The following is a 15,077-nucleotide window of genomic DNA, read 5'->3' as shown; positions in this document are numbered from 1 at the left end:
GACGTACTAACGGCAATTATCATCAAGGCACATGATGCCCGAGTACTAAGTACCATCAATGGATGTAGCCCGATGCAACGACTGTCCTTGTACGCGGATGACGTCGTCCTCTTCATCAAGCCAACATGGCCGGATCTCCAATTTGTCAAGGAAGCGCTCGCAATCTTCGGAGTGGCATCCGGGCTTAAACTGAACTTTACCAAATCTACAACAATCATGATTTGGGCAGAGACTGAGGACGAGGCCTTGGAAGATTGACACGTGCAAGTACATAGGGCTCCAGCTAAGCATAAGACAACTGAAAAGATCAGAGTGGCAACCAATCATAGTTGACATGCGACCTATGCACGAAAGGGTTTAGCCCAGCTCATCACCCTTTTGGGATATCCTTTCGGAAGTGCAATTGGGATACAGAGATGGAGCGCAGCCCAGTTTGGGCGTGGGGCGCATCTGGAGCCTGCACAACGTCATCAGCATACCAAGATACCATGTGAGGGAGGAGTTAGATTCGGGGCCATCTGCAAGTGCTGGGCGCCGCTAGCGTGCAATATCTTTATGTGGCTTGCGGTGCAGCATCGCCTGTGGACTTTTGATAGGAGGGCTAGACACGGACACGGACTGCAAGACATCGTTACGTGTGTGACTAGGAGGAGGACACGGTAGACCACATATTATTGCAGTGTGTTAGTGAGGCCACCCACTTCACCACACCAGGTGGGCTTCCTTTCCCTTCCTCCAGCTGCTTCGCCGCTAGGTACGTCCATCTCTCCACTCCCCCTCGAACCAAAACACAAAATATCTGTAGTACTAAGTAATCCAGCCAAGCTGTTAATTAAATAATTTATTAAATCGGGTTAACCAAATTCCTTTCCTGATCCTCCTCGCTTACAGCTCAGGTGGGATTCGCTCACAGCTAGGCAGGCAGGCAGCAAATTCCTTCCTTGCTCACCCTTCCCTCCCGCATCTCCTCCTCCTCCTCCGCATCGCGTCGGCGGCCGCGAATCCATCCATCCACCCCCTCCCCGCCGCCACGCAACGGGGGTCGGAGGGGGACAGGCAGGGAGGAGGAGCTACGCAAGCCTCGAATCTCCCGACCCCCCCACCGGCACCGGGGCGGGGGCTACAAATGGCCGCCGCTGCCGAGCCGACCGGAGGCGGCAAGGGCGTGGAGGAGATTACGGAAGGAGGAGGAGGAGAGGGGGCCGCGGCCACGGCGGAGGCGCACAACGGCGAGCTCCCCACCGACGACGCCCCCGGCCCCTCCGCCGCGCCGGAATCATCAGCAGCGCCCGCGGCGTCCACGTCTTCCGCCTCAGGTAAAAGGGCCCCCCTCCTTCGGCCGTGATCCCTCCCCGCGATCTCTCGTCCTTCGGACTTCGGAGCAACGGGGGAAGAGTCTGGCTAGGGTTCTGCCACGGGAAAGCACAGACACAGACGCAGAGAGAGAGAGAGAGAGAGGCAGAAAGGATTAGCGGATTTTCCTTCTACTCACTTTCCGAGGGGGATAACACCGGCAATCCCTCCTGAACCAGGGGAGCCCGGGTTGCTTGCTAATTTAGGCCAGTCAACACGGGGGATGCTCTGCATTGCCATCCCCTGCATTTTTCTCCACCAAGCATTCATTCATACAACCAGCGGTGCCACGTGAACCTGAACAAAGAAACAACACGCCCCTGAATCTGACCCGTAGCTGTCGCAATTTTGCTTCTGCTGCCACACAGGGTCACACTATTCCGACTCGCCTCGTGGTAATTGTCGTTGCCCCATTCACGGTGTAGGGGGGAGTGTGACGCAATTCAACATCGTAAGCTGAGTTGGAGTTTATCACACGCTATATACATATGACTTGTGGATTGTGCCGGTCTGAACCGTTTGTCGTTTCTCCTTTGCCTCTATCTATTGGGGCCCGTCCCATCGCTTTTCTGGGCACTTTTTTTAGATTACAAGTTTCTGCGTATAATAATAGTGCTTGCTATTCTGAGGAAATGCTTGCTCGCATTGTCAGACAACTTTAGACAGTACATTTGTTATTTGTATAGTTTACCCAAACCAAATGTTTCTCAACTTTTTCTGTACTTGTGCTCAATTTAACCCATGACACACAGTTGCATCAACTGTAAAAAAGTAGCACGCCGGCACCCAGTAAGAGGTGTGTTAAGAGATCTGATTAGTTGGTTTTCTGTTTGTACAATTTAGTCCCACTTCCTTCTATTTATCTTGTGATAATGTGACTGGAAATAAATAATAAATGTTTATCATTTCCTTTTAATTCGACCCTCAAGTCATCCTTCCTTGCAGATAACGGAAACCTCCATAGATCAAGCACTATGCCGGGGGTGATCAAGGATACCGAGATAACTGCTGAAACTACGGGCCCATCAAATCTGGAAAGGTCAAAAACTGAGAGGCGCAAACAAAATAATCCAGCCGATGATCCTGCTAAACAGTTATTGGATGATAAGATTTCCATAAGGAAAAAGGTGTGTATAGCTGGCCCTCTTATCTTCCTTAGTATGATGAAATGTAGCTTCTTCTTGACACGGTCCATGTGTGGGTTATGTAAATCTAGGAGGTATTGAATTGTTAATTATGTTAGCTTCTGTATGAAGATTGTCATTAATATGTTTGGGAGATAGTTTTTTAATATGTAATTGCATCTCTATAGAAGTTGGAGCTGATGAAATTGTAAGTGCTTTAGTGGGTTGGAACAACATAGTATATTAAAATTTGTAAGTTTTGACATATTACAATGCATTGCATGGAAGCTTGAAACATGGCCAGATTTACTACTTTGTGTCTGGTGCTGGATTTCTCTCTCTTCTAATCTTCTGCATATTTAACTTCACACAGCTCAAAATGTTAAATCGAATAGCTACAGTCAAGGATGATGGAACTGTGGTTGTTAATGTACCAAGTACTCTAGAAGCGACTCCAATTGACGTTGGAGCAGTGGATGGCTATGAGGATGTTGTTGTTGAAGAATCATTAGATGGATCAGATATACCATACAAGCCTCCGATACAGATTGTTATACTTATTGTGGGTACAAGGGGAGATGTTCAGCCATTTGTTGCTATAGGAAAACGCTTACAGGTTAGCCCAAACTAACATTGTTATTAATCACACATTTTTGTTTGCTAGCTCCGATTAGTTTCATGGGCCTTTCTTCTAGCTTAATGTCACCGTCTTTGTGTTTTTAGTATGACAAGGATCAATATGACTTCTATTGTAGGATTATGGACACCGTGTAAGATTAGCCACTCATGCCAATTACAAAGAGTTCATACTCACAGCTGGGCTGGAGTTTTTTCCACTTGGTGGAGATCCAAAAGTACTTGCTGAATGTATGTTTTTCAGTGATTTAATTGTTTCTTCTTAACTTCTATATTATATGAAGATTAATATCTTTGATATGTCAACACTCCGAGCAGACATGGTGAAGAATAAAGGATTTCTACCTTCAGGTCCATCCGAAATTCCTATTCAAAGAAAACAAATGAAAGAAATTATATTTTCCTTATATCCTGCATGCAAGGATCCTGATCCTGACACTGGTATTCCTTTCAAAGTGGACGCGATTATTGCCAACCCACCAGCATATGGTCAGTATACCTTGTTACCTGAAATTAATTTCTTATGACTGAAACACAAAGCTCATTTATTTGTAATGAACAACCTTGGTAGTGAACAGTAGGATGAGGATTCTACTATGTTGATAGCTCGAATTTTTTGGTTATGGTGATTACAAGGTGCAGAATACTATTCTACATGGTTCTTACATATGACTGGGTTTGAATTCTGCCACAGGATAATAAGATTCTCTAGCACTGTTTTAATCTTATCAATCAACACTGCTCATGCACAATTTGTTCTACAACATTCAGTTTGGTTACTTTTCTGATTTGGGATTAATTTCATTCAAGACCAGTTTTTTTACAGATAGATCAATTTATTATTTATGCTTTAGCATGTTGATGGGGCACGCTCTCTTGTCATTAATAAACAACTTTGCTTAGCAATGTAAACTCATAGAGTTCTCTTTTGGTCTCACCTTGTCTCATCTTGCTTGTGCCAAGGCACATGTTTGGTTAATTTATGTTGTCTTCCATTTTCGGAATTCAAGAATTAAGAATGGTAAAAAAAAAGAACAAAGAGGAACAGTCATAATTTGAATGAACTGCAGTTCATGACTTCATGCATAAAATTGATATATACGATAAAAATCGGACGAACTCTCTTTTTATCGAGATTACTATATCTTCTGACAAATAAACACTCACCCAGTTTCTCTGTATGTGAAAATCTTCGAAAAGAAATTTAGCTCCTTGGCATGACTACCGTAAACCTGCTAGTATGGTGAAATCATCCTAAAAACCAGACCATGTTATAATTTTACCTGCTTAAGTCGAGGGCGTTAAATGCTGTTTAATGTGGAGTGTTATACAGAACTATCCACAAAGTAGCTGGTGGTGTATGGACCTTTTCCTCTTTCCAAATAGGGCGTGGAAATTGTTAGGAGATGAAATGATACTAAAGCTTTGTTGTTTTAGCTATTTGATTTGACTGGTGGTGCAACCACAATGTAGTGGCTCTCCTTCCAACTTGTAGTTTTTGAATGTGACGATTTTGGTCCATGTCGAATGGTACGATTTTCCTCTCGCGTCCATATGACGAGGGGGTGTTGTGTCACTTATGTGTTCACGTGTGCCTTCTATCACTTTATATTTATTTTTTTTGCATATTTTCCCCTTTTATGATCTAGATAAGCATGTTAATTTACTTGATTACCATGTTTTACAATTACAACTGCGTGATCCTGCTGACCTCAATATTTATTCAGGACATACACATGTGGCGGAGGCATTAAAAGTACCCATTCATATATTCTTTACCATGCCATGGACGTGAGTCACTGTTGTTCTGCCTCCTCTTTGAAGACAATTGTTGATGAATACTGTCATTTTCAGATCTAACATATGCTGCTTGTTCAGGCCAACTAGCGAATTTCCTCATCCTCTTTCTCGCGTGAAAACATCAGCTGGATATCGAGTGAGTTCATGTTGTATTTACTTATTTGTTAAGTGTATCGGTTGACTACTGTGAACCCTTTCTAAATCATTGCAAATTTCATGAAAAGGAACAAAAAAAATAGGTACATGTTGAAATTATTTTAAAAAGAAAGAAATAAAAAAGAAAACCTTTGCCATCTGTTATTATTTGTCTTCCACCTTGTCTATGAGTTAAAAATTTGGTCCATTTGATCCTATGGAGTAGTACATCAATAGGGTCTTTTCTTTTTTGCTGTAGTGAATCCCAGTTGAGTAGTTCACCCACATATGCCTGAAGCTTGGTTATATATGAAATCTATAGTTGGTCACATGGTTTTATGCTTATAAAAATTAGGAAAACCTACAGTATTAATACTTCCAAAGCATTGAGGCAAGGCTGGTTTTTAATTCGTCATTTTCAACGAAAGTGAAAGCAATATTGCAAAACATAGACCGAATCCCTATATTTTCTTTCATCCATAAAATTGTTCTGTTCATAGGTAACAGCTTGTTGTGGATGTATGTTCTCTTGCTATTTACATCTTCAGTTTTCAACTTTTCATAAATGGCGAGTTGGTTCCTTGTTATTGCATTCAAATAGATTCTTTCCAACAAATAAATTCTTCTATCTTGGCGCTGCCTTCAGGACCTATAAGCATCGAGTATGTTTTGAGAGCAACCATTTTATCTCGGGGTTTGCAACGAGAACTTGGTGGGACCCAGTAATGGTTGAAGCCATACCCAATCGAAAAAGGATTTTATCCAAACACATTTCAACTAATTGTAGTGAAACCTGGCCTGTTGACATATTTCTTTTGCATCATTTACTGGTTTATTGTTGGTGTGGCCCGACTGGCTTCAGCTTTTGTAACCACAATCTGTAGCCCAACCTAACAGGCTGCAAGCATCTTTTTGAACATCCACTTGAACTGGATGCCCTAGATGTTATTTCTTGAAATTGTATTATTTCCTCATCTGATCTGATACCTTCTAGTGTTTGTCTGCATTTGCAGCTTTCTTACCAAATTGTCGACTCTATGATTTGGCTTGGGATACGTGATATGATAAACGAATTCAGGAAAAAGAAGTTGAAGCTGCGTCCAGTAACATACCTAAGTGGTGCACAGGGTTCTGGAAGTGACATTCCTCATGGATACATCTGGAGTCCTCATCTTGTCCCAAAACCGAAAGGTGCTTGATTCATATTAATTTGAGCTGAAACTAGATCATGCTTAACCTTGTCGTTCTTAGTTGTGTTGATTGCCATTTGCCAAAGTTAAAGATATTAATATGATTGAATGATCTTGTTTCTATCCCATTTTACAAAACACAGTGTAGGCAAAGTCAAGATAGTACCAGATCCGTTTGGTCTTGCGTTTCTCCCTTTACTTTCTTCATATGATTCCATCCTTTTGCTAGTATTTATAAGAATTGAATCTGGTAAATTAACTTGCTAATGGTTATGACACCAGTGATGTTGCATACTGGAATTTTGCAGCACTCCTTCAAACTTGTCAATATATTATGGCACGCTTAAAGTTGTGGGTGCAACTAGTTGAGCAGTTGCATCTCAATTGCCTTTTTACTGCAAGCTAGCAGATTGAAATTTCAGGAAATGCGACATTGTATGGAAGTGCTTACTACTCCCTCCGCTACTAAATATATGACGTTTTGGTAGTTGAACTACCAAAATGTCATATATTTAGGAACGACGTTGGTAGTTCAATTTGAACTAGCAAAATGTCATATATTTAGTAACAGAGGGAGTACTTGCTAGATGTGTGCATGTCTTATCACTGCTAATTAGTAAAGGAGCTTCTATAATCCGTGTTGAGATTATAACTGCAGTTGTGATTTGTGGAGTAGTTTATTGGGAAAACTATAGCATTTGAATTTTCAGATGGCTTTATCCTCAACTCAGTATTTTGTTGTTGTGAATGGGTTGTAGCTCAATGTTGAAGTTGTCATCTATTTGAATGCAGACTGGGGCCCCAAGATCGATGTTGTTGGATTTTGCTTCCTTGATCTTGCTTCGGATTACGTACCTCCTGAAGAACTTGTGAAATGGCTTGAAGCTGGTGACAAGCCAATTTATGTTGGTTTTGGTAGCCTTGTAAGATCAGTTTGACCTTTCTTATATTTACTGCATGTCGTTTTTAAGTTCCATTATTCTTCCTGGCAAGATAGGGTTAGTTGCTTAGTTGCAAATGGAATCTTTCTTAATTACCCTGATGTCATTGGCAGTGAATGCACTTTGTGGATTAGTGGCACTTTCCATGTTTTACAGCTGAAAGCGGCTTTGTACATTTTTTTCCCACTGTAAGAAACTGGTTTGCCACTTGGAATCTTTTGCAGCATCTCATAGCGGAAGTTATTTGCGTGCTTTAGGCAGAGGGTAGTTTAGCTCTATAGTTTAGTAGCTCTAGTTAGTTAGGGGAATTGTTACTAATTCAAACAGGGGGTTTGCAACGCTAGGTGTCAATTGTTACATTACATCTAAAAAAGATAGTCTCAACTAACTGTGAAATTTAATGAAAATTTAAATGCTAGGTGCTTCTGAAAAGCCACTATAATGCCTTACCTAATTCTTTACAATTTTTTTTCCTGATATACTAGCCAGTTCAAGATCCAGCAAAGATGACTGAAACCATTGTCAAAGCACTCGAAATGACTGGACAGAGAGGTATCATCAACAAAGGTTGGGGTGGCCTTGGAACATGTAAGTTCATCTTGTGATTTGTGGGAATGTTGCACTATTTGGTTGTTGGCATATATTTTGAGTCCATCCTGAGTTCTTGAACCTTTGGGCTTTTGCAGTGGCAGAACCAAAAGATTCCATATATGTACTTGACAACTGCCCTCATGACTGGCTTTTCCTGCAGTGTAAGGCAGTGGTAAGCCTTTGCTACTTGTTACTCTTGGTGGATTGGTGCATGAAGCGTATTATCTTTAATTCATATACTCCCTCCGTCCCATAATATAAAAACGTTTTTGACACTAGTGTAATGTTAAAAACGTTCTTATATTTTGGGACAGAGGGAGTAGTATTTTTGGTGATCATGAATCAATTCTGAACGTTTCCTATTTTTGTAAAACTAATTAACAAACAATTTCCATGGGGCATCCTTAAGAAAATCTGGTGAAAGAACTCCAGTGTGGCCACCATGGTGCTAATAGTGTCTGTTTATTCTGTTGAGAGGAGGCCTCACACTTTTTTGTACCTCACAGGTACACCATGGTGGTGCTGGAACGACGGCTGCCGGCCTGAAAGCAGCTGTACTCTCTCTCTCTCTCTCTCTCTCTCTCAGTTGCATTACGTTACGAGCTATTCATCACGATGCCACATGACTTCCACACTATTCTCGATGCAAATACAGTACTCCCTCCCATCCATATTAATTGTCGCTGCTTTAGTACTAAAGGAGCAACAATTAATATGGATCGGAAGGAGTATAATTTTTCAAGCCAATTATTGTTAGGTAGAGTTAGAATCAGCTGAAAACAATTCCTGATCAGGGCATGCCTGCAGTTGCCAATGAGACAACTTTTATTAGCAGCATTTTCTCTGTATTTTTTTTGAGGGAAACAACAGGACTACGCTGTGTATTTTTATTAATTGTAAATAAATTGTACAGGCAAGTGTTTTACAAAGCATAAAAAAGAAAATAAAGACTATACAGAACTATTATAATTAGCTAAGCAACTGGCAACTAGCACCTGATCATAATATTTGCTATTTTTGGACCAGTTCTTAGATTTAGTTTAGTTCTAACCCACTGTTTTGGTGATTTTAGTGTCCTACAACTATTGTACCTTTCTTTGGTGACCAACCTTTCTGGGGAGAGCGGGTGCATGCTAGAGGGGTAGGGCCTTCGCCTATACCCGTTGATCAGTTCAATTTGCAGAAGTTGGTTGATGCTATAAACTTCATGTTAGATCCAGAGGTAACTCTACAATTTTTTTGCACTTGGGGCATATGTTACTTTTCCTTTTGTTTCATATCGCAATAATAGATAACAAGAATATGGACACACATGTGCATAGATAGGCTGCAGGTAATGTTACAGATATGGTTATGAATTATGATATACTTATATACAAAATTGCTAGATTGTCACCTTGATAATTAGAAGTTTAGAACCTTACACCCATGATCCATCCACCATTTAAGACCTAGACCGTTTTTACTTGAAGACTTCATCCGAATATACTTTGTTTTAGTGCTTCCTCTCTGAATGACCTTTTACTTGAGTTTTTGGAAAGATTCTGTCATCGTCGGCGACTTACCGGTGCATTGGTAGTTTAGTACCCAGCATGGTTCCAAAAACCAGGAATTGACTGGTTACTGCCCAAGAAGCAGGAACCCGTCTGGTTCCATTCCCAAATTGGATCTTTAGAATGTTCAAATTCAGATCTGAACATTCTCAAATTGGACCGGCTTTGGGACTTATATATACACAAATCAGTACTGAATTAGGTTTGTATGATCTCCTGTTAGTAAAATTACAGCATAAATAACTTCCCATGTGATTTCAGGTGAAAGAAAAGGCTGTGGAGCTTGCCAAGGCCATGGAATCTGAAGACGGCGTAACGGGCGCAGTTAGGGCATTCCTCAAACATTTGCCTTGTAAAACAGATGAAAATTCACCCCCGCCGACACACGGCTTTCTAGAGTTCCTAGGCCCAGTAAGTAAATGCTTGGGGTGCTCTTAGGTGCTGGTCAGATGCAGGTACACCATTCCTCCCTGCTGAAAGAAGAGTGTAAAAAAAGGCTCTTGGGTGACCGCTATGCCATTGTGTGCGATAAGAATGTGGAAGCCAAATGTTAGTAGTTGATGTACATGCATGCGACCAGGAGCCCGTGATTTATCGTTTTGCGGTTTTTTGTATGTGTGTTGTGTAAAGAGTATGTCTGGTGATTTGATACATCATTTTTGGTGTGGTTGCAACCTTGGTCTGCAGCAACCGATGATCTCTCATGTATGACCAGTCAACCTGTGTATATGGAAAACTTAAGAGTGCAGATTAGTTCAGCCAATCCTTTTGCAGTTTACAACATGGTTTAATTTGAAACTGCCAGACATGTCATGGTTATAATTATGTTTCAAGTTTTTCCTAGTTCTACTACAGGCCTTCATGTTAAGATAAAGTAGAGACCTGTGACCTCATGCACAGGGGAAAGTAATTATGTCACCGCATTACTTTTTTTTTCTCAATTTCCAAAAATATGAAAGAATTCATGGTTGTAAATTGGGCTATATCTTGTGAAATATTACTTGTAGGAAAAAGACAACTTTGGCTATTCATTTGTATCTTGAAAGTTTTTGTCCAGGTCACAAAATGATCACAAATTTTGATGAAAATTTACAAGTTCGTGGCCAGAGATGAACTGGAAAATGAGCTTTACAGTTCTAACTATATATACCATTTAATATTTGTTTATGTGGGGATCTGACATGTGCATACGATGTGTTTTTGTCCTATAGTCTTTAGTTTTTCCAGCAAAGAAAATATCAAAAAAAAAATCCCCATTAGAAACCCATCATTGGGAGTGTATGCAATCAAATTATTACCAGCGAGCCAAACATATTGGCTTACAGAAAAGGAAAAAAGATAGAAACATGTTTTTTTAGGGAAAAAGATAGCAACATGTTGTCATGCTGTGGTCGAAGCAACGAACTTCATCTTTGTCGACTGTCTTTGCCTTCATTATTTAGGGTCTTTGCTTTTGTCGTCCATAGAGAAGAATGCCTCTTTTACTTCTATGACTTCACTGTAGACATCATTCATCGCTGGACGATCTTTTGGTGATTCCGTGGAGCATAACAAGCCAAGCTTCAGGAGCCGGAGAGCATAACTAAGTGCAAGTGGCTTGTATTCTTTCATCTTTGGGATATCATCAACACGCTGATCTCCCGTCTCCCAAGTAAGGCTGGGTTGAAGAATGTCTTCGGTTCGTGAAAGTGATGCTTCTACATACTTGCGGAGCGTCAAGCCATCACTGAACTCTTCATTAGTAGGTCGTTTCCGTGTTAGCATTTCCAAAAGAACAATGCCATAGCTGTAGACGTCGCCCTCAGTTGAGATTTCACTGCCCATTCCATACTCTGCAATAATGTTTTGAATTCTTCAGCGGAGAACAAAAGTGAAACATGCTAGTATTAATAAAAAAACCCAGCAACTGATATAGTTAGTCATACTTGATTTCGTTAGCATTATTTCAGAATGTGCTTATAAAACATACTCACCAGGAGGTATGTACCCAATAGATCCCCTTGGCCCAATTATGCTTGTTGTGCCGCTCTGCCCTCCAAATGAACATCCATGAATTAGCTTTCCTAGACCAAAGTCGCAGACATGTGCAGTATGGTCATTGTCAAAAAGTATGTTGCTTGGTTTCAGATCGCAGTGAACAACCGGTGGGATGCACTGGTTATGTAGGTATTCAAGAGCACAAGCAATGTCAACTGATATGCATATCACTGCGCCCAAACTCAAACCACCACACTGGTGGTTATGAAGTCGGTCTTCAAGGCTTCCATTGGCCATATACTCAAAGACTAGAGCCCTGAACTCATTTCCCACTGAGTCATAAGTTGAGCATGCGGTTATAACCTTCACGAGATTCCGGTGGCGGATGTGTTGCAATGCTTTGCACTCAGCAATGAAGCTATGCAATGCGCCATCCTGATTGAGCTTGAAGACTTTAACAGCAACCGTACCATCTTCCGCGTTGAACCAACCTTTGTAGACAGTCCCAAATTGCCCGGAGCCGACTACGTTGGCTAGAGAAAAACTGTCTGTTGCTTTGTTTATGTCACCATATGTTATCCTTTTCAATTCCATGTATGAATGTCCAATTTTCTCACTGGGTTTGTATCTCCTCCTCAACAGAAAATTGAACACCCCCAACATCAAAGCAAGTGCAACGAGAGTTGACAGAGCTATCAACATAGGAAGAACGAACTTGTGATTTTTTGTGGATGCTGAAGCAAAGCAACTTGGCAGCTCTTGTATTGCAACATTGGCACAAAGGTGTGGATTTCCTTGGACAAAAATACCACCTGTGTTAGCAAACACTCCACTGGTGGGAACTGGTCCTTCCAAGTTGTTGAAGGACATATTCAAATACTGCAACGAGGTGAAGGTCTCGAGGAACTCCGGAATTGTACCGGATAGGTTGTTGTGGGAGAAATCTAACACTTGCATGCCTTTGAGGCTTGCTAGTGATTGCGGAATGCTTCCTTGCAGGAGGTTCCCTTCTACACGAAGCGCTTCCAACCGGACACATGCACCGAGTGTGGATGGGATTCTGCCCATGAGATTGTTGTGAGAGATGTTCAAGGAACCAAGGTTTACCAAGCTACCCATATCTAGTGGTATGAACATTGTGAGTTGGTTGTGGGATAAATCTAGTAACAAACTCAGTTGACTCAACCTGCTCAACATATGCCCGCTCATGCTTCCACCAAGGGCATTACAGGAAAGGTTTAGTGCCAACAACTTCTGGCAGCTTCCTAAACTTTCAGGGATGCTTCCACTCAATTGATTTTCTTGCAAATAAAGTTGTTCTAGTTTATTTAAGTTGCCAATGGAAGGTGGAATATCTCCAGAAAATTTGTTCTGTGACAGGCTAAGCTCAACCAAGTTGCGTAGCTGACCAATGGTAGAAGGTATAGACCCCATGAAAAGATTAGTATTAAGATAGAGCATGGAAAGGCTTGAGAGGTTTCCAATCTCCAAGGGGATGGTGCCAGAGATGTTGTTTGACCGGAGAGTCAGAGCGGTCAAGCTCTTGGGAAGATTTGCTATGGAATTTGCTGGTAAATCCCCGCGCAAGTTGTTGTCACCTACATTAAGTTTCAGCAGCTGTGTACAATTCGCCAAAGAGGAGAAGAATGTCCAGTCTCCAGCCTCTAGGTGATTTGCGTACAACATTACATACTTCAAACTTGGCATGGAGCTGAAAGAAGGAACCACCCCAGTTAGAGAATTGTTGGCTAGATGGATATACACCATGCCAGAGGCATTTTGTAGTGAGGCAGGGATGTCTCCCTCAAAATGATTATCAGCCATGCTCAGTGTTTGGAGGTTAGGAAGCGTGTTACCCATATCAAAAGGCAGTGTTCCTCCAAGGTTATTGCTTGTCAGTCTAAGAACGTTCAATGAAGACAGATTGTAAATGGAGGGTGGCACTATGCCTGACAGACTATTATAGGAGAGACCGAGTCTTTGTAGCCCTGCAAGTCTACCCAAATCTGGAATGGATCCTTGCAACTGGTTGTGCGAGAGGTCGAGTGAGGTAAGGGACGAGAGGTTTGCCACCGACGATGGCACGAGTCCGGAAAGACTGTTTTGGGAGAGATCTAGGTAGGTGAGTTTTGAAGGGAACATGATGAAAGGTGGAATTGCACCAGAAAGATTGTTGTGCGAAAGGTGTATCTCCATGATGATTGAGTTGTTGAACAGGGACGAAGGGATAGCCCCTTGAATGCTGTTGTTGTCAAGAGAAATGTAACGGAGGGAGGAACTATTTGCTAGTGATTGTGGGATTTCTCCGTATAGAAGATTGTTGGGGAGGTTGACAAACTCTGTCGCCGGGGAGCTCCCGAGCAGCGGCGGAATCTTGCCGGAAAACCGATTGTTGCCTAAGTCTAGAGAAGAAAGGTTGCGAAGGTTACCAAGGCTGAAAGGGATGGTGCCACCGAGGATGTTGAAGCTGAGGTTGAGATACCGGAGCCCGGAGAGACGGCCAAGTTCCGGCGGCATATGGCCGGAGATCTGGTTGTTGGGCAAGTGGATCCTTACCAGGGAAGTGAGGTTGGAGATGCAGGGCGGGATCTCACCGGCGAGGCCTTCCTCCTCAATATCCAAGGCCACCAGCAGGGGTTGTTGCCCTGTCTTTGTTGTGCATGTGACGCCGTGCCAATTGCAGAAATCTGGTGAGGTGTCGTCGTTCCAAGTGGCGAAAGCTCGGGTGGGGCTGTGGAGGCGGGACTTGAGGCAGAGCAGAGCATCTCTGGTTGTATTGGTGCTGTAATCAGCTAGTGTTGCAGTTGCAGATGACATGGGGTTCAAAGCTGCTCGTGACAAGAGGAGGATGGCTAACAGTAAAAACAGAGGACTAGGAGTAGGAGTATGCACAGATGCCCATGCCCAGACCATGGTGTTTGTACGTAAGGTGGATATCTCAGTGAATTTTTCGGCTGTGCGTTGATACTCTGTGATATGTGCTGCTTTTATAGACTCGAGCCTGTGAGAGTCGTCTTCCAGCTAGCGCGGTCAAAACCAGGATTTGCTTGCCAGGTCCAACAAATTGAAGAAACGTTTTTTTTTTTGAATACAGCGCAGACACGCGCGCTTATACATACGCGCACACATTCACCTCAATTTATGCTCACACGCACACCCTATCCCTATGAGTACCTTCGAGAGACTGACGTGAAAGCTTGTTGGCTTGTCTTCACCAAAAATCATGATATTACCCATCCAAGCGGATGAGTTATGGTTAGTCCATGAAAAAATTGCAATGACCTTCGTTTTTAACCGGACGGAAGTTTCAACTAGTACTCCCTCGGTTCCTAAATGTAAGTCTTTCTAGATATTTCACTATGAACTACATACAGATGTATATAGACATAGTTTAGAGTGTAGATTCACTCATTTTGCTCCGTATGTAGTCTTTTATTGAAATCTCTAAAAAGACTTATATTTAGGAACGGATGGAGTATTATGCATGTCATCTACAAACTCATCTTCAGGATCCATACATGTTCCTTTGTGCGCCCACACGAGGACCGGACCTCCATACTCGCCTGGGGTTTATTTAACAAATTTAGGTGGCAGCCTAATAATAAAAGAGTAAAATCATCAATTATACTTGAACTTGTCCCATGAGCTCACTTAGATCATCGTACATAAGAAGTTGGTCAATACTGTCACTGTGTACAAGTCTAGGTGATTATTCCATGTTGACCGGTCAAACATGACAGCCACTCACCCGGCATATAGAGTAGTTTCGTATTTTTC

The 15,077-nt window shown here is 42.1% G+C and overlaps 2 protein-coding genes across 2 annotated transcripts; one reads left to right on the top strand and one right to left on the bottom strand.

Annotated features, from left to right (window-relative positions):
• The first annotated feature begins 728 nt into the window (after window positions 1-728).
• LOC119361701 (sterol 3-beta-glucosyltransferase UGT80A2-like) lies at window positions 729-10,114 on the top strand. Its single transcript, XM_037626832.1, has 15 exons — window positions 729-754; window positions 892-1,316; window positions 2,299-2,480; window positions 2,851-3,093; window positions 3,233-3,344; window positions 3,432-3,602; window positions 4,841-4,904; window positions 4,992-5,049; window positions 6,062-6,239; window positions 7,031-7,161; window positions 7,665-7,767; window positions 7,866-7,942; window positions 8,277-8,324; window positions 8,843-8,992; window positions 9,585-10,114. The coding sequence occupies exons 2-15, from the start codon at window positions 1,127-1,129 to the stop codon at window positions 9,759-9,761; spliced, it is 1,884 nt and encodes a 627-aa protein (XP_037482729.1). The 5' UTR covers window positions 729-754; window positions 892-1,126; the 3' UTR covers window positions 9,762-10,114.
• A 445-nt stretch (window positions 10,115-10,559) lies between these two features.
• Window positions 10,560-14,238, bottom strand: LOC119361700 (LRR receptor-like serine/threonine-protein kinase EFR). The gene is made up of 2 exons (XM_037626831.1): window positions 11,297-14,238; window positions 10,560-11,155 (listed from the first exon to the last, which is right to left on the bottom strand). Exons 1-2 carry the CDS (start codon window positions 14,211-14,213, stop codon window positions 10,758-10,760), a joined length of 3,315 nt encoding a protein of 1,104 aa, XP_037482728.1. The 5' UTR covers window positions 14,214-14,238; the 3' UTR covers window positions 10,560-10,757.
• Between the last annotated feature and the right edge of the window lie 839 nt (window positions 14,239-15,077).

This window comes from Triticum dicoccoides, chromosome 2B, assembly GCF_002162155.2.
Source record: "Triticum dicoccoides isolate Atlit2015 ecotype Zavitan chromosome 2B, WEW_v2.0, whole genome shotgun sequence".
Lineage (NCBI taxonomy): Eukaryota > Viridiplantae > Streptophyta > Magnoliopsida > Poales > Poaceae > Triticum > Triticum dicoccoides.
The sequence above is the reverse complement of the archived record's forward strand: the minus strand, read 5'-3'. Positions and strand labels throughout refer to the sequence as shown.

Coding starts and splice junctions, on each gene's coding strand:
- LOC119361700 (XM_037626831.1), bottom strand. CDS start 14,213: ATGGTCTGGGCATGGGCATCTGTGCATACTCCTACTCCTAGTCCTCTG. Junction 11,156..11,296: donor TATTGGGTACATACCTCCTG/GTGAGTATGTTT, acceptor ACATTATTGCAG/AGTATGGAATGGGCAGTGAA.
- LOC119361701 (XM_037626832.1), top strand. CDS start 1,127: ATGGCCGCCGCTGCCGAGCCGACCGGAGGCGGCAAGGGCGTGGAGGAG. Junction 5,050..6,061: donor AAACATCAGCTGGATATCGA/GTGAGTTCATGT, acceptor CTGCATTTGCAG/CTTTCTTACCAAATTGTCGA. Junction 7,768..7,865: donor TTGGGGTGGCCTTGGAACAT/GTAAGTTCATCT, acceptor GGGCTTTTGCAG/TGGCAGAACCAAAAGATTCC.